At 57.1% G+C, this 18,287-nt stretch overlaps 1 protein-coding gene across 9 annotated transcripts in view; it reads right to left on the reverse strand.

Moving 5' to 3' along the window:
* ABLIM2 (actin binding LIM protein family member 2) overlaps nt 1-18,287 on the reverse strand; it is a 150,852-nt gene that overhangs the window by 102,979 nt on the left and 29,586 nt on the right. For all 9 annotated transcript variants that reach the window (XR_009519632.1, XR_009519631.1, XR_009519629.1 and 6 more), the window contains exon 2: nt 7,431-7,574. Coding sequence is in view for 2 of the 9 variants with exons in the window: in XM_060013032.1 (XP_059869015.1) it covers nt 7,431-7,574 (144 nt within the window). In the remaining 7 variants the exon portion in view is untranslated. The remainder of the gene's footprint in view (nt 1-7,430; nt 7,575-18,287) is intronic.

Here is an 18,287-nt window from a genome sequence, read left to right on the forward strand (position 1 = left end):
CCTAAAAATTTTCATCAAAACTTTAACCGACTGCAGAGGCTGTAGTTTCTGGTGAACTGTAAGGACTGGCATCTTTAAATTAACTCGTAGACCGTAGATGTCGAAGCAGGACCACCGACCTCTGTTTACAAAACCCAGAGACAGGCTCTGAGTAAAAGCAGGCATTTCACCTTGTTCCTCGTTTGCTAGGAAAGCCTATTGCCGTCTCTTTCCCCCACAGAACTGCGTGCACACGTGACGTGTTTCAGAGATGGAAGGCGCCTCTCTGCAACAAAAATCCCTCCGTCTACGTGGAAATTGATTTATTAGGAATTTCTTACGGCCACCAGGCTCTAAATATTTAATAGCTTATTCTGGGTAGTGTTGTTATGGCTGCTACTAGTATAAAGCTATCGAAACAACACATATGTTGTACATTTTGGTAAATTATTATTACGTGGATAGAGGACAAGCTTTCCACAGTGCAGCCCTTGACGACACGGATGGCGGTGGTCGAGGGGAGTTCCTGGTGTCTGATCAAGGGAGCCCCGACTTTTAAACTCCACCTTGTTTGGCGCCCTGGGGGATTGGAAGGCGAGGGCAGCCGAGCAGCCTTCCTCCGCTGCAGGTGGCTTCTCAGGCTGGTCAGTTTGGGAAGAGCAAGCGTGGGAGTCTGAATCTCCAAGGGTCTTGGGGTCCCCGGGGGTCGGGTCTGCTTGGTCTGGTCAGCAGCGCCCTTTCAGCTCATGCACCGGGCAGTGCACACGACCCAGGACCTGGGGGCTCCGGGTGGCTCCGCCAGGTGGGGCCCACTCAGCTCAGCTCCCACCCCACACAGGGCGAGGTGGCGGGCCTCTCCCGGGCGCCCCTGTCCCCTCACCTGGGCCACAGGGCTGCACGCGCTGTTACCCGGTTACAGCCACCAGAGTGGCTGGAAATCCTTCCTTCCACATCGTCAAGGAGCTGTTGGCTCTTTGGACATAAGGCTGAGCAGCTGAAAACCCAGACTCCAGGGCTGCCCGGGGGATGCAGGCTCCACTCGTGCACTGCGCTGTGTGCCCCTGGGCAAGGCCCTGACCTCTCTGGGCCCCCAAGTCCTCATCTGGGCCTACTCAGAGGTGAGAAGGGCAGCACAGAGGCGCATCCTATGCTAGCGTGACATAAGCCCCAAGTCGTGCGGGGCCACCATCCAGGCCATCGTTTTACTGACGTCACTCACCCCAGGAGGCCCGAGGCCGGTGCCCAGCTCCAAATCCTTCTCTCACCCAGCCCGAGAGTGAAAAGTCTTTGTTCAATCTCGCACCACAGGGCTTCCCTGGTGGCGCACTGGTTAAGAGTCCGCCTGCCAATGCAGGGGACACGGGTTCGAGCCCTGATCCGGGAAGATCCCACATGCTGTGGACAACTAAGCCCGTGCACCACAACTACCGAGCCTGCGCTCTAGAGCCCGCAAGCCACAACTTCTGAAGCCCGCGTGCTACAACTACTGAAGCCCATGCGCCACAAATACTGAGCCTGCGCTCTAGATCCCGTGCGCCACAACTACTGAAGCCCGTGCGCCTAGAGCCCGGGCTCCACAACAAGAGAAGCCACCACAATGAGAAGCCTGCGCACCGCAACGAAGAGTAGCCCCCGCTCAACGCAACTGAAGAAAGCCCGCGCGCAGCAACAAAGACCCAACGCGGCCAAAATAAATACATTTATGTAAAAAAAGAAAATCTTGCACCACAGCGTAGGCCAAGCAGATGTACCCCGACTCGGGAGGCACAGGCTCCCTGAGGCCTCTGTAGGGGAATTAGTGCCTTTTTCAGTAACCGCTGCCTGTAACAATTCAGCCCTTGAGTGACGGGCTGGTTCACGGACACCCTTGGCTCTGGTACTAGGCTCATTATTTTTCTTTTCTTTTTTTAAAGGTTTATTATTTATTTATCTTGTTTACTTTTGGCTGTGTCGGGTCTCAGTTGCGGCACACAGGATCTTCGTTGAGGCGCGCAGGCTTCTCTCTAGTGGCGTGCGAGCTCCGGGGCTCATTTTCTAATCTTCCTAAAGATATGACCGTATTGACTGTTCTTCGAAGGAGAAGAATGTGAAGAGGGATCTAGCGCCCCACTATAACCTGCATCTACATCACGGAGGCACCAGAAGACTGAATTAAAGCCGCTTTCCTGCCCCGAGAGCCGGGCCCGGCCAATGCTACGTCCTCCCTGCCCGGCCCCGGTCATCTCTGCTACTGACCGGATTGTAGCTGGCTGGGTCCACTAAGGTTGGGGCCAGACAGTAAACCCAGACCTCTGCCTGCTAAAAATCAAGAGTCCAAATTTGTTAATAATTTTGAACGTCCTAATCAAGACAATATATTCTCCTCACATTCCATCTGTCTATCCAAGTAGCCGAGACCCAGTGAAGGGCACAAGCAGCTGTGGGTGGCCCAGAGCAGCCCGCCCCCCATCTTTGGCGGTCACTGTGGTCACTTCTGAGAAACGGTCAGGAGGGGGCGGGCCATGGTGGGAAGACAATCTGCACCACTTTCTGGAATACCCTTTGGCATCGACTCAAAGGAATGTGAAAACCGCTCCTACCCTTTGACCCAGTCGTGTCTCTCTGGGACTCTATCCCGAGCAACTGACCGTGAACGTCCACAGAAGCTTTCTTGCATGGTGTTGGCTGCAGCATCACTACAGTATAATGTAGGAAATAAACGCTGGGCTTTAGGGACAGGCAGCCTGGGCATGAATGCTTCCTCCTGTTGCTTCCTGGCTGTGTGACCTGGGGCAAGTTACTTAACCTCTCTGAATCTCAGAGTCCTCATCTGTAACACTCATGGGATGAGGCATAGGAAACTGACTAGCCCAATGCCGGGCTGGAATCGATGTGAATGTTTAAGAGCTGAGGAACGGCTAAGTCTGCTGCAGGCCAGGCATCTGAAGGAATCTGGGTATATACTGAAATTGATGTTGAAGGATGTATGATGGGGAAAGGGCTTACACAGTCCCTTAAAGAGAATACATCGGGACACAGAAGTAAATATACAACAGGACTTCAGATCGAAAAGACTCTTACAAAGGAGAAGATTAGAAGGCTCTCTACCCAAATACGGACGGCAATTCCCCTGGGGTGGTCAGCTCAGGGATGCTCTTGTCCTGGTGTCTGGGAAGAGGAGAGAGTGATTGATGTTAAAACACAAAGCAGCCCGAGAACCCCAGGGCGTTCATGTGAGTTGGAGGGAGCTGGCTCAGGGCAGCGTGGTCACTGCCAGCCCAGGTCCTGACCTAACCTCTGCCTCAGATGCTCCATCTGAAAATAACAGGCCCACGTCACCGGAGATGGCTTCCTGCCGTGACCTTCCACAATTCTGCCATGTGGGCCTGTTCTCATAAACGCCCCTGGAACGCAATCCCTTTGCCCCATTCCCTTGTCACCCCCAGTCGCTAAGACCAGCTCTGGGTGTGTCTCTTCATGGTCCCCACGGGGTTGTGTCCTTGTGGACAACCCCACCTGCTGTTACCAAGTTACAGGCAGAGCTGGTGGCCTCTTCCCCCAACACACACACACACACACACACACACACACACACACACACACAGAGGCTTCCCTCCCTCCTGTTTCCTTCGCTCATTCTGCAGTCATGAGCGCGCTCAGTCCTGCTGCCACACAGATCAGAAAACGCCTGCTTTCCTGAGGTCACACATGGTTGTGGCCTCACCTTTTCATCATGTCAGAGTCGGGGCCCTTCCCTGGCGGTCGAGTGGTTAAGACTCTGCGCTTCCAGAACCCAGACCTTCCGGCAGGGGGCGCCGGTTCAATCCCTGCTCGGGGAACTAAGACCCTGTATGCTGCGTGGTGCGGCCCCCCTGCCACAAAAGTTCTAAAAGCGCAGAACTCCACTACACGTAAAAGGTCAAGAGAACCGGATTTGTTTTCCTGTGCGAATTTCAGTTGTAGCGGTGGCGACAGATTTCATTTTTTCTTGAGGATGTGCTATGTGCTGGATGTTTGCTATGTTTCTATCCTACACAGATTCCCATTTTGTATCGTGAAACTAGAGCTGGCTGGATTTCAAGACAATCCAGAAGCAGACGCCCCCTCACACGCTCGTCCAAGCTGCCGTGGTCTCAGGCTGGGGCCCAGGCCCTTCTCCCCACCCTGCCCTGGCCTCCCCTCATCAGCACAGCACCCAGTGGTCCATGAAACTAAAATGGACAGGATCCTCCTGTGTTCTTTCTCTCGCAGTGTCACAGCCCAGGTCCTCACGAGGACCCCCTTCCCCCCAGCCTTCCCCCACTCCCCCTCCTCACTCTACTCCAGACACACAGGCCTCGTGCTGTCCTGGAACCTGCCAGGCACACTTCCCTGCTTCAGTGTCACTGCACTGGCTGTTCCCTCTGGCTGCAATGCTCTTCCCTCACCTCCTTCAAGTCTTCAAGCAAAGGTCACCTCCTCCACGAAGCCTGCCCTGATTACCCAATTTAAAATAGTAACTCCCCGGCACTCCCAGTCCCGTCTTTATCTTGCTCTTTGTCTTCCCCTTCCTAGCACTTCACTTTCAGCATATGATGAAATTTGCTCGTTTACTCTATCTAGTGCTTATTGTCTGTCTCCCTGCCCTAGAATGTGATCTTCACAAGGACAAGGATGTCTGTTTTGTTCACGGATGCATCCCAAGCCCAGCACGGAGTATGTGCCCAATCGGGTTGTCGAATGAAACTGAGGCTAAGGAACATGTCTAAGACCCACATGAGCTGGGGGTGGAAGAGGTGGGAATTGAACCCAGACCTTCTGGCATCACAGCCCAAGCCTGAGGCGGCCAAGACGGTCTGGAGAATGATGTGATTTCTTTCACAGATTTTCAGGTTTAACGTTCAGATTTTGAGATGTAAACCAAGGCACATCAAGCCAGTCCCTGGGTGGCAGGAACCCAACACATCGGGATCTCCTGGATCAGAAGTAGACACAGTTGTCTTCTGGGCTAACAGACCCTGTTTCGGTTGGCCTGGCAACACACCCACCCAGGGACGAACACGGCTGGAGTCAGTCAGTCCCCATCCTCCCATTACTATTTGCCGGTGGAGTGGATGTGTGACCTAGTTCTAGCCAGCAAGTCATACAGGAAGCCTGTGTGGGCTTCCAGGGAAAAGGTTCTCCTCCCTGATCGAAGGGAGATTACCCTGATGACCCAATCAGAGTAATCATGCAGGGGGAGGGCCCCTTTGCCTGTGCACACCCCTGCCCAACTTCTTCCCCAGGGCTGAGTGTCCATCTGTGAGGATGTGATGTTTGGAGCTACAGCAGCCATCTTGAGACCATGAGGAGAGTTACTGCTGACATGTATAAGATGGGGCGGGGGAGTTGGAAAAAGAACCTAGTCTTTGATGACTTTTTTGAGCCGTTAAATTAACCAGCTCTAGGGGTGAGGAGGCGACCTCCAGAATTCCTGTTAAGATGACACATATCCGCGTAACTTAAGACACTATAAGTTGGGTCTTCTTTTTTGTTCATCCAAGAGCACCCTCAATGATTCACAGACTTTGCATCTTCATGAGAGCCTGGATAAAAGATCAATCTAAGACTATGCAATCCTCAAGCTTCACAAAACACAACTTCTCAAAGCTTGCAGGAAAACTCAGATGTTCCCTGTCACCCTTCAGCAGGTGAAGCAGACATGCCACCTACTGAAGGCAGGGGCCCCCGCTCTGCCGGCAGGCTGACACGGCACCTGGCACAGAATGAATCTGTGGGTGGGTGGACGCGTGTCCGCCCCCTCCTCACTGGGATGCAGACCCTGCTGGGGGCCCTGCACCCCGTCCCTCCATGCCGGGTCTGGGGCAGAGCTGAGGCTCGTGGGGAGGGCTCCCCCCGCTCTCGCCAGCTGCTCCCACAGGTGTCAACCAGGCGAGTCACACGTCACCCTTTGCTTCCTCATCTTTCACTGGAGACAACGCCTCAGCCCCCCTAATACTGGAGGACTTTGGAAGAAAACACACGGAAAGCACTGAGCTCACAGGAAGCGCTCAGCAGAGGTGAGAGAAGGTGAGAGAAGGAAGCCTCCTCGGCAGGACCGGCAGGCTCCCTGGCAGCCCCTGAGGTTCAGTCCCCCTCCTTCGGCCCCGCTGCACCTTCCACACTGCGCCCCGCACCGCGGGCACAGGCCTGGCCACCTCCGACGGTCCAGCTCTCCTCTTCTTTCTCTGGCTGAACTTAGAGCCAAAACGCCACCTCCTCCGGGAAGCCTTCTCTGGAAGTTCCCAGATCCCTCCCGGTGGGCCACCTTCCTGGCACTCGGCTTCTACCACTAACACCCAACTATTCCCGGCAAGCTGGGAGATTGATCTCCTCACCAGACCTCACCTGTCAAAGCTAAGTCTCACGCCTTCCTACTTAGCGCTTTCCAGAGCCGGGCCTGGTGCACAGCAGGGCCTCCCGAGACTGTGGTGGGCTGAGGGCACTCAGGCAGTTGACGGGCCCCGTGGTGCTGATGAAAGCCACGTCGCCGGATTATCTTACACGTGGCGTATTTCCCATCTTTGCCCATAAAGCCCAGGGGCTCACTGCCCCCGCGGCCCGTCGAGGCCCACATGCGAATGTCTGTGCCTCTCTGGACGTCGTTTCAAACCCGCAGGAGAGCAGGCTGTGACGACACCGCTTGCTGTCCAGAGGTAAGAGGGGTTTGCAGGGCCATTAAAAGAATTCTTTCTTTAAAACTGCCAATTCTTTGGGTTTGGACACTGTGTCAGATTGGTTTGATCCGCCCATCCCTTCCCCAAAATGCTAGTTTTCATTTATTCTCAGGAAACTAAATGCAAACACACGAAACCCCGTTGTGCACGACAGAATATGTAGTGACTGGAGCGTAGGGAGAAAGGTTAGGCTGGAAGGGGGCTCCGAGCAAAGCCTGGCTCAGATAGAGGGACTTCAAGTGATTTGTTTTACTTTCTTCTTATCCTTTTGGTATTATCTGAATTTAGTGATAGTCACGTTATTTTTTATAATCGGAGAAAAAGCCGTGTTCATTTGGAGTGAACAGTAACGTTTTCAGTCCCACTCTGGGAGGGTGCAGGGGCGCCCGAGGTTCGTGGCCCAGCTTAGGTCCTGTGCACCCTGAGGTGCTGAGTTCATGCCACCAGTGACGGCCATTTACCGTGTGGCTACGGGGCCCAAGCGGCCACTTTGCTCTGGCCAGTGGATCACGGACACGGCTACGGCCATCCGAGGACACTGCCCGGGACCTGGACCTCGTCCTCTGACCCTCCCCCTTGGGCAGATGCCCCCGTCACCCCCACAGGGGACACGGGCCACGCTGAAAAGATCACGCTGTTGTATGAAGGTTTGGGATCCGTTTTTCCAGCATCCCAGATCTAACGAGTTTCTGGGGCCCAGCGTGGCAGCCGGGAGGCGGGCTCGGCCACACGGCAGGGCTGTGCCTGGCCCCATCGCGGACGTGGGTCGGCGCTCACCTTTGCAGACGAAGCACTGGATGTGGAAGTACTTGCTCTGCACCCGCAGCACCTCCCCCCTGCACACGTTCCCGCAGGTGTTACACAGGATCGCCGTGCTGGCCGGCTTCTCCGGGGCACTGTGGGCAGCCTGGGGCTCCGACACTGTGGGGAAAAGGCGCTGTGTTAGAAAGTGGGACATGCCGGGCACCAGTGGGCAAACCAGCGACTGTGCGAGGACTCGGGGCCCAACGCATCTCCCGGCACAACCCACAGGGCTTCGGGGGACCAGTGGAGGTCAGGTCATGCGAGACCCCGACAGCGGTCCTGACCCCCACCTCTGTGTGCCCACCTCCCAAGGGCAGCTGATCCCCCTGCGGCCCTGACCTGGCACGACTGTGGCCCTCAGGGGCCTGGTGAGCTGGCCAGTCCTGCTGCAGCCAGGGACCCAGGCCCCCTCTCCTGAGAGTGCAATGACCACATCCTCCTGTGAGCTCGCTTTGAATCCCCTCTGTGCCCTGGGGACAGGGACCTGAATATTGTCACTGTCCCCCTTAGAGCCAGCCGTGACCTAGGATGGCTGAGGAGGCGCTGGAGACCCCCAGAGGGACAGGTCAGGGTGGATGGTCAAAGGGCCCGACTGTGGGGCTCCTGGGGTCTGGGCAGTGCCCGCGGAGGCCGGCGTGCGGGACGCTAGGGCCCACGGCGGGTCTGTGCTCGGGGAGCTCCAGCCCAGGAGTGGCGGCAGCCAGGTGAGTACCAGCTGCAGGCCAAGCGGCAGAGCTGTGGTCGGGGGATGCCTAGGGGCTGGGGACCAGCTCCGTCCCCGCACAAGGAGGCGGTGGAACCGCGGGCAGAGAGCACAGCCCACGACGGGGCCCCAGCAGCCCGACACACCCCCCACTCAGGACCAGCCCAAGGAGGCGCAGCCTGCCTCTGGCCAGTCACCTGGGACACCCCTTGCAGCAGCCCCCCAGCCCCCATCAGAGGCCCCTGAGCCCCCTCTTCTCCACTGGGAAGCTCGCCCACTCCTCTGCCTGCCTCTGGGTCTCCGCCAGGCATGTGACGAAGGCTGACCCCCCGCCCAGCCAGCTCTGAGCAAACAGCCTTTGCCTTTCGCAAGCGCGGGTCTCCGCTTAGATCCACGTCTTCCAGTCCCACGCTCCCGTCTGGGTTTGGGGTCACCGACCCGAGGCTGAGGCAGGGGCGGGGTGCAGGTGGTGCACCTAGGGGACCCCGGGTGGCAGGAAGGAGTGGGGGCAGTGATGGCATGCTTTGAGCTGGACCCCACCTCGGAGCCCCTCCAGGGCATCCCTCAGAAGGAAGGGGGCCGGGGCACGGGTCCTGCTCCCGTCGCCCCAGTGAGGGTTGCCCCCAAGCTGGAACTCCTGTCTCCCTTTCCTGGGCTGAATGAGTTCTGAGGTTTCAGCAGAGGCTGAAAGAGCCAGGGAGCCGCGGGCACCTGAGGCGGGGAGCCCACGGGCCCAGGTACGCCATCCACCTGTACACCGCTGCAGCCACAGGGGGGCCCCGGGGAGGTGATGCGGCCCAGCAGACACCCGCCACCTGGGATGCCCCAGATACACCACGCTTCATTGGAGAGTTAAGCATATTCATACACACACACACACACACACACACACACACAATACACACGCAGAGACACACAGATATACACATACATACACACAGAGACACATACACACGAGACACACATATACACACAGATAAACTTTCACAGAGACACAGATACACATACATACACACACACAGATACACACGCACACACACAAATACACATACATATACACACACAGACACACAAATACACACAGACACACACAGAGAGACACACATGCACACATGCACACACGCACATTTACAAAATCGCTGAACCCCAGCACTGATTGAGTATCAGCCCCAGAAGGTCTCCTCATTCTTGTAAAAACGGAGGAGGTGGCTGTAGACAGAGGAGGACACTTCTCCATCCAGTTTGCAGCCTGCCCCCCAGGCCCACCAGACCCCATCCCGTCCCAGGAGCCCCGCTCCTGCAGCACAGGGCTCCCTCCTCTGGGTCTCGTCCGCGGTGGGGAGTTTGACCGTGGAGGAGGGCCTGGGCCACGCTGGGGACATCAGGCCTTCCAGGAGGAGGCTCTGAAGACCCCAAGGGTAGCAGGTGTCAGCTGTCTGGGGACAAAAGCCACACAGCCTGGAGACACAGGTGCCAAAAAGGAGACGATGGGCACAAAAAAATCATTTTTTGGTGTCGCCCTTAGTACCCCAGGCCCAGGGTCAAGGCCTGCCTGCGTTTCCAAGGGCGTCAGGACCAGACGGCAGGCTGGACCGTGCAGAGCCCAGCGAGGGCCCCAGGGCTCTGTCTGCCGTCCTGGGAGCTGTGCTGACATTTCCACTCTGATTTAAGCGTCAACATACGATGATCACAGAAACTGCCTCATCCAGTACTTAGTAAAATTGGTAAAAGCGGGCAGAGAGCAAGGATGTCCTGGGCTAGAATTTAGGACTCCCTGTGCGGAACGAGCCATTGGACTTGAAGTTCGAAACCTCAGGCGGAGCCGGCTCATGGCTGTGCAAGGGCAGCCCCAGGGCTCACACGGGGCTGATGGGCCCCTGAGTCACCCAGTCCACACAGGCTAAATCAGGATGTGAGGGCGTGGCCCCAAAGACCTCCAACGCTATTATCTTTTCATCCATCACGCATACAAAGGACCATGTGCCTCACGTCCCCATGCATAGCCAGGCAAGGTCTACCCACCACCCACGTGGTGGTGGTGGGGGATGGGTGTCAGAGCCCTGGGAGCAGACGGCCGGGTGCAGCCCAGCTTCACCTCCTACATGCAGTAACCTGGAACTCCCAGCCATCTGTCCATCTGCCATCCGGCCTCTGCTCACAGCATCTGCCCCAGGGGATGCTAGGACCATGGAAAGAAATGTTCGTCTAGCAAGCAGCCCAGGGTCCGGCAGACCATAAATGCTCAATACACAATAGCCATTGTCATTTTCAAGGATACACAGCCTGACATCACCAGTTTCCTGGTTACTGGAAATACTGTTTGATTTGGGGCGAAAGCTGCTTTAAGAGGATCGTGTTTATGGAAGCACCAACTCTGCCCGCCTGGCGCGTCCTCCACAACCTGCTGGGGCCTCTGGTGGCAGGGCGAGAGAGCAGGGTGCTGCCCCCTGGTGGTGGGAAGTAGACACTGCACAGAGGGGGCCTGTCTGTGCAGGTACCACCCGCGCAGGTGTTCCCTCCAACCCGCATCTGCCCCCTTGGCCCTGGGATCCCAGCCTGAGAATCCTGTGGATTTGAGGCGTGGGCCTGATTACCCCTCAGGATGGACTTACTCCTCGAACCTCCTGCAGCTGCCCGATTGGGTGCTTTGCAAAGGGGACTGGTGCTCCCAGCAGCCGGCAGAGCAAGTGCTGTGGTCACTGCTGCTGCCGCCCGGCGAGTGGACTGGGGCCAAGGAGCGGCGGCCCAGCTGGTACATGACTGCAGCAAGGAGGGATCGGGACCCTCACGTGGCAGGACAGGGCAGGAGTGGGCCCCTAGACAGGGATGCGGCAGTGCTGGCCAGACCTCATTACATCAAGAACTATCAAGACATGAGCTATGAAGCCATCTGAAGGCACCTCAGATGCACGCTGCTAAGTGACAGAAGCCAGTCTGAAAAGGCCACACACTGCGTGACTCCAACCCTATGACGTCATCAAAAAGGCAAAACCACAGAGACAGTGAAAGATCATTGGTTGTGAGGGGTGGGGAGGGAGGGGTAAGTGGGCGGCACACAGGGGTGAATACACGTCGTTACACGCTGGTCCAAACCCAGAGAACACAACACCAAGAGCGACCCCCGATGGAAACCGTGCACGCTAGTTAATAATAATATAGCAAAACTGGTTCATCAGTTGTAACAAATGGAGCACACACAAACATTCCAACAACCTAACAGGCAGATGCTAACGGGGGAACTGGGGATTTGGGGTGGGGTGTATATGGGAACTCCTTACTTTCTGTTCAATTTTTCTATAAACTGAAAACTGCTCTAAGAAATAAAGTCTATTAAAAAAAAAAAAAAACTTAAAAGAGAGAGAGAAACGGAGAGAGACGCGAACTACCACACTCCAGACCTAACCCTGAAGGCAGCAGGCTCATTTCTCTACGGTTTCTGGATCGGCTGTAACATTTCATTTAACAAGTCTCCGACTGCGATGATAATAATAACGTAAAACATAGAGTCAAGTGGTAACGGATCAATCCCATGGGGCCGTGACTACTTAATCCCCCCGAGATAATGAAATCCCAGCCTGGGGAGCCTTGCTGGGAAGAAAGGAACGATTACCGGTAACATCAACACAGAACTCACGTTCACAGTGGAGGGACGTGGCTTCCAAGGGTCTGCCCTGGCAGTCGCTGTGACCCCGCCTCTATAATCCCTCCGGGTACAGTTCTGATCTGCCCCCAGGTACACGAGGCCTGGAGGAACCAGGACAGCGGCCGGCAGGCCCGGGTTTGGAACCCACCCACCATCCAGGGGCAGCTGTGTGACCTTGAGAGCTGACTGAGCTCTGAGAAGCCTCTGTGTTCACGACTAATTTGGAGGCTGGTCTCAGGAGGCATCGTGTAGAACCCAGTGACGTGGAGAAAGCTTCTGGTACAATGCCTCACAGGTGCGGGGACCAACAGCTGCTGGCTTAGTCCTTCCGGGTCTCAGAGGCAGACCTGTGACTTGGGGGTGGGGAGGGGCAGAGGCTGTCGGGAGGGGGCCACACCTTTGCCCCCTCAGCAGCCTCATCGGCAGCTTGTCCCAGGTTTGTCTTTGGCCTCGGCCCGCGGCTGGGTGGGTGAGCAGGAAGGGGGGGCAGCCTGCACTGACCCCACCTGCCCCCCTCCCTGGCTGTCACCCTGGGCAGGCCAACATGGCCATACAGAGCCTCAGTCTTCCCTTCTATAAAATGGGGGTAGGTATTCCTAAATGTGGGACCCTTGTCTGGGTCAGATGAGAACACACATGAGGCCAACGACCACCTGGGCGCCCGCTGGGTAAGGCAGGCACAGGAGGCAAGGACTGTGACGGGGGGCGGGTGACACAGTTGCTCCCTCCAGAGAGGGTCTGATGGCGATCTCTGGATCAGTGGGGGCTCTCGACACTGCCCTCTGCTCCCCAGCGATTGGCCCAGCTGGGGCCAGTCCTGATGTTCCAGATGGGATCCACCCTAACCCAGCACTGGGCCTCCCTAGTGCTTGCCTTGGGAAGCAGGCATGGTGGCTGAGCCCCACAGGCATCACTGCCAAGGTCAAGGTCAAGTTCTCAGCTCCATGTCCATCCTGGCGGGCAGACCCCCAGGACACCGGGCAAGAGCGTCAGGGGGCTTGTAGGTTTCTTTACTTTGATAGATGGGGCCTCAACACCCTCTGCCCAGCGAGCTGGGGGAGCTTGCCTCTGGCCGGGTTACCCACCCCATTCTCCCCTCCACTCCATTCGCACAGACCCACCTGGGTGCGGTTTCCCACTTTGTTCATAGTAACTCACCAAGCTGGCATCAGTGAAGACACACAAGCACATGTGCCATGTGCTCCTGTCGTGGGACCTGGGAGCCAGCTGTGATGCCACCTGAACACGTGTCCACCATCTCTCCTCCACGGGATCCTCGCTTGTGCAGGGAGCACGGCGGGCCCTGCCTTCTCCTGCCAAGGAGCGTCTACCCTGGCCCTTCCCGGGGCCCTAACCACGGAAACTGCTGCAGGTCACCTCGACCTCATTCTGACGGCAAAACTGCAGGGTGCTCGGCCGACGCGTGTTCAACTCCAAACACCAAACAGTAAAGCTCTGCTTCTTCTTGTTTGCTGTTCATTCATCCATTCACCCAACAAATGCCTGAGACCTACTATGTGCCCGGATTCCACTGGAACAAAACAGACCCAGCCCTGGCCACCATTTGGTCCATACCACACCCCACAGGAATGTCCTGTCACCCCCATTTCACAGATGAGGACATGGCGGCTCAGAGATGCACGGGGATTTCCCCAAAGCCACAGGGCTGGATTAGGGACTCAGCTGGGGTCCCCCCTCAGGTGTCTGATGCCACCATCCCCTCTGCCACCTGCTGGTCTGCAAGTCCCAAATCACGGGCTCACTTGTTCACCAAACAGGAACAGAGGAGCTGGTGGGCATCCGGGGAGGCGGGTATGCAAACTGGCCAGGCACGGGCGTAGGCAGGCGGCAGGAGAGGGGACATACCGGGCCCAGGGAGTGGGCGTGGAGGGGGCAGGCGCCCCTCTTCTTCCAGCGATTCACCTCATGTCTCACCTCCCAGACAGCACAGCACACGTCGTTCTGTGGTCCTTGGGGACTTTTTCAACTGTTTATCTCCGCTCTCCCTCAAAGGCTCTGCATTTGGTCCTGTCCCTTCTCGAAGGGCCCAGTTCATGCTGGACCCCCAAGCAGGCACTGCTGGGTTGGCCAAAGACCAACAGCCCACGTTCAGCTTGCTTTCCAGGGTTTGCTCTTGAGGCAAATCCACCTTGGTATCAGGAGGTGGAGCTCCCTGCATCCTTGGGGATCTAACGGGGACCCACGCTCCGTCAGCCGGGGAGCTTTTGTAGAGCTCTCCACCCTGCTCCCGGTATTATGCAAACAGCTGGCTTGGGGTTTCCACATTGTATGACTCTGTTCTACTGTTGAAAGCTTTGGAAGACTGTGCATCACACCCTCTCCTGAGAGTCCCATCTGCCTAGAGCGGCTCCCAGGCTCACCGTTCTCGCCTCCCCTCAGGCCTTTCTTTCTAACCGTGACAATGAGCAGAGAACTATGGCGGGAAGCACAGGGCGGTGGGGAGGTGAACCTGTGTGTAGTCAGGGAGGGCTTCCAGGAGGAGGTGACACAAGAGGCACAGGTGCCTTCTGGGACAGCAGCAAGCACACATCACTGTGCTCATCTCCATCACAATACTGACCAATTTGGGTGGCCCTTGCCTACTGGCCATCTGCCTCTCTGGCCTGAAGTCCCCCAGGGCCAGGGGCCAGGTCTGAGAAGTGCGGCTCCCTAGGACTGGGTACCAGTGCAGACAGAGCAAGATGCGCTCAGCCAGGCCTGGCTGGGAGGCGGCTCTCACATACCACGTGGCCACAAGCATCCTTGCAGCCAGCACGCCCTCCAGCACAGGGGTTTCTTTAGACTGGTTTTCTAAACATGGAGTTAATGACACAAAGGCCTTAGGGGGTCTGTCTCCCCTGCCCTCAGGATGTCCTCTGTAGGTTCAGGAATAGGCCGGGAGCTCCCTTCCCGCCCTCCCAAGCGTTATGTGTCGGAAAACCAAGCCAAATCACACGTCATTACTTCCATCTTAGCCTCCTTCAGGGCTGACTGCTAATTCTAACCAGGAGCCAGTAAGCCAGTTCCCACCTGTTCTCACCAAGGCCATCAGTAGCCTGGACCCAGCCAGCTGGCTGTGAGGGTCTCAGGCTGTCCCTGCACTGCCAGACCTCTCTGACTCTTCAGGCACGTCATTCATCTGTCCTCCATCCAGCAAAGACAGCTCTGAGCTCTCTTTGCACTGGGACAAGTTTATTGCCTTCTGGGTCTGGTTCCAGAAACTGGTCCTGCCTGCTCCAAATTCAACCAGAGCTGTCCTAGCCAGTTCCCATGAGGCTATCTTGCTTAAATCCCCCAGGCGCCTGGGGCCCAGCTGCTTAGCCCGGGGAGATGCCAGGTTAGACTGCAGGTCAGCTGTCCTGGCCCCCAGCGACCAAGGGCAGAGCTCAGGTGGAGTCACTGCGGGGAAAACCCCAGATTCCTGCTTCATGCGGGGACCCCCACAGCCAGACATGATAACCTCACAGTGACCAGGAAGAGGATTTCCCAGGAGGCTTTGAAGGTCCAACCAGTGAGGGCAATGGGAGGCCAGCTGTGGGCCAAGGGCTCTGGGTGGCCATTCACCCCTGGGGCCCGCCTATCATCTGTACAGGGCAGCCACAGCTCTGTGATGGAGTGGGGGCAGACAGACTCTCTCCCAAAGCTGTCCTCAGGGGTCCCAGCAAGGTCCCAGCCTTGGCTCCCACCATGCCCTCCTGGGGGTGCTGTGCCTGCCCATCGCTGCCTGTGAAAACCCAGCTCAGTCTTCAAGGCCCCCGTCCAGGGCCTCTTCTGTACCGATCCACTGTGTGCTGAGCGTTTCCCATAGCACAGTGATCCTGTAAGAACATGTACCCATTTTCCAGGTGTGAAAACCGAGGCACAGCAGGTGAGGGGACTTGCCCATTGTCCCCCTGGGTCACGGACTGTGCGACCTCGGACAAGTCAGGTCACCTCTCCACAATGGTGAGTAAGCCTCTGACTCGCAGAAGGTAGTCTGGGCTCCCCAGGCGGAGACACCCCTGGAGGCTCCTGTCTGCTTGCCGGGTCCCCCTAAAGACCTATGCCGGGCCAGGGAACAAATGACCCAGTTCCCCTGGACCATCCTGGGCGCTGCTTGCTGTCCCAGCACAATTATTCTATCCAACGTGTCTCAGTTGGGGTAAGGAATCCGGGGTCCCCATGCCCACAGTGGCGGTACTGATGCTTGGGTCCTTTTCTGGCAGGTCAGGGTCCCAAGACCCCCCCACGACTGAGAGGTTGGGGGACATTCACGAGGTTAAACTCCACTGACCCCGGGAGGCAGAAGAGTCAGAAGGGATTTCTAGCTGAGCGAGAAGAGCTTGGCTTCTAGATTCCAGCCAACTCAGCTCAGACCCCCGGGGGCCCCGTGAGGTGGGGTAGAGTCCCTGAAGCCCCAGGACTCTTCCTGTCCTGAAGCAAGGGAGCCTTCGGACTCTCAGCCATACAGAGATGGCCACGGGGTCACCAGCAGCCCCCCTGAGCCTGAAATGAGCCTTACTCCGGGCTGGGGCCGGGGGTCGGGCGGTACAGGAGGGGTGGCAGGAAAAGGAAAACCAGTGAGCCGCCCTGTCTCCCTCACTCTTAGACTGCGTTAGCTGGAAAACGCTGGGGGGAGCTCCTACGAGACCACAGAAGGGAACGCGTCTGTGATGGATCGAACTACGTCCCCCAAACTCACGTGCTGCAGTCCTAGCCCTCAGCACCTCGGAATGTGACCTGATTTGGACAGAGGTGACTGAGTTAAAGTGAGGCCATTTGGGTGGGTCTGGATGCAATGTGACCGTGGCCTTATGAACGGGAACTAGGGCACAGAGACGCACAGAGGGAAGACGGTGTGAAGCGCAGGGGGAAGGACGGCCATCTGCAAGCCAAGGAAGCCACGCTGGGAACACCTTGATCTCGGACTTTTGGCCTCCAGAACTGTCCAAGAATAACGTCTGTTCTTTGTTGCGGTGGCCCCAGGAAACCAGCCCTGTGGGGAGAAAGAGCTGGAGCGGGGCCTGGGACGCGCCGGCTCCCCGCCCCCGGTCTGAGCCTGTCTTCCTCTGTAGTGGGACAGTGACGCTGCCCCCGGCTGGGCTTCTGGAGGCTGGCACGTGGCAGGGGCCTGGCAGGGGTGGTGTGTGCTGGATTGGGGGGGCAGAAGCTGGGGGAACACGGCAGTGAACAGCCCCCTGGAAGCTCAGGCTGCCCACAGGGGCGCCCAGTCACCTTCAGCTTGAGTTTCTAGCAACTCACAGACTCCTGAAGCTTCTAGCAGCTGGTCCAGGTGCCCTGGCCACCCACGTCCCTGGAGGGTGTTATTTCATCGCCGGAAGAGCAGCCCTTCCTGACCGGAGAGGCGTCTGAGGATCTCACGGGCAGCATTCTGGAAGGTCAGGGCTTAGCGGGCACCTGGGCCCATCCCCTCTCCCCACACACGGGGGGAGCCACAGATGGCAAGTCTGAGGCCAGGCCAGGACCGGGGCTTGGGTCTCTGGGCTCCCAGGCCAGTGCGTGTCCCTGGTGTCACCTTGCCGTGAGCCAGGGCGGCCACCACTGGACCAACAACGTATGCCTCGGGCCCGGCACACAGAAGATGCCCCGTAAAGGTTCCTTAAATCTAATGGGAAACAGGGAATGCATGTGGTGAGTCGGAGCACAGTACAGCGCCCTGCGGGGGTGAAAATTAAGAGTCTGAGTGACAATATCTATCGTCTTTCAGCTCTTGTGCCCAGACTAAGGGCCAGGCACTGCGCTGGGCGATTCCCACCCATGACCCGGGTCACAGAGCTGGAAATGGGCACACGGCACAGCTGGGACTGGAACCCAGGCCTGCAGGATCCCAAGCCCCAGCTGTCAACTCCCACTGGGAGGGTCTGTGAGGGCTGAGCTAATCCCGCCAGGGACCCTCACTCTCCAGGCTGTGTGCCGTGAGACACCGCAGTGTGGGAGCCTATATCCTACAGATATATATACATAATAACGCTTTCAACGTCCACCCCCGTTGCAGCAGGTGTCACTGCTTCATTCCTCTTCATGTCCAAATAACTCTCCACTACATGAACATACCACATGGACCCATTTATCGTTGATTCGGGGCTTGTGTCCGCTCTGGGGCTGTTACAGGTAAGCCGCTCCGACCATCACGCACCATCGCTTTTGTGTGGACACGTTTCCCTTTCTTGCCGGGTCACTCGGTAACTGTTTAACCACTTGAGGAAATGCCAGCCTATTTTCCTGAGCGGCTGAACCATTTCACCTTCCCCCCAGCAGCTCCTCCGCGCCTTTGCCAGTATCGGTTACTGTTGGTCCTTTTCATCGCAGTCACCCTGGTGGGTGTGAAGTCTGTCTCACTGTGGTTTGGGATCTGCACTTCCCGGTGACTAATGATGTTGAACATGTTTTCATGTGCTTGTTCACTATTTGAATATCTTCTTTGGAAAAACGTCTATTCGGATCCTTTGTCTGTCCATTGAATTTGGTTCTTTTCTGACTGAGT

This window comes from Delphinus delphis, chromosome 5 (genome assembly GCF_949987515.2).
Source record: "Delphinus delphis chromosome 5, mDelDel1.2, whole genome shotgun sequence".
NCBI lineage: Eukaryota > Metazoa > Chordata > Mammalia > Artiodactyla > Delphinidae > Delphinus > Delphinus delphis.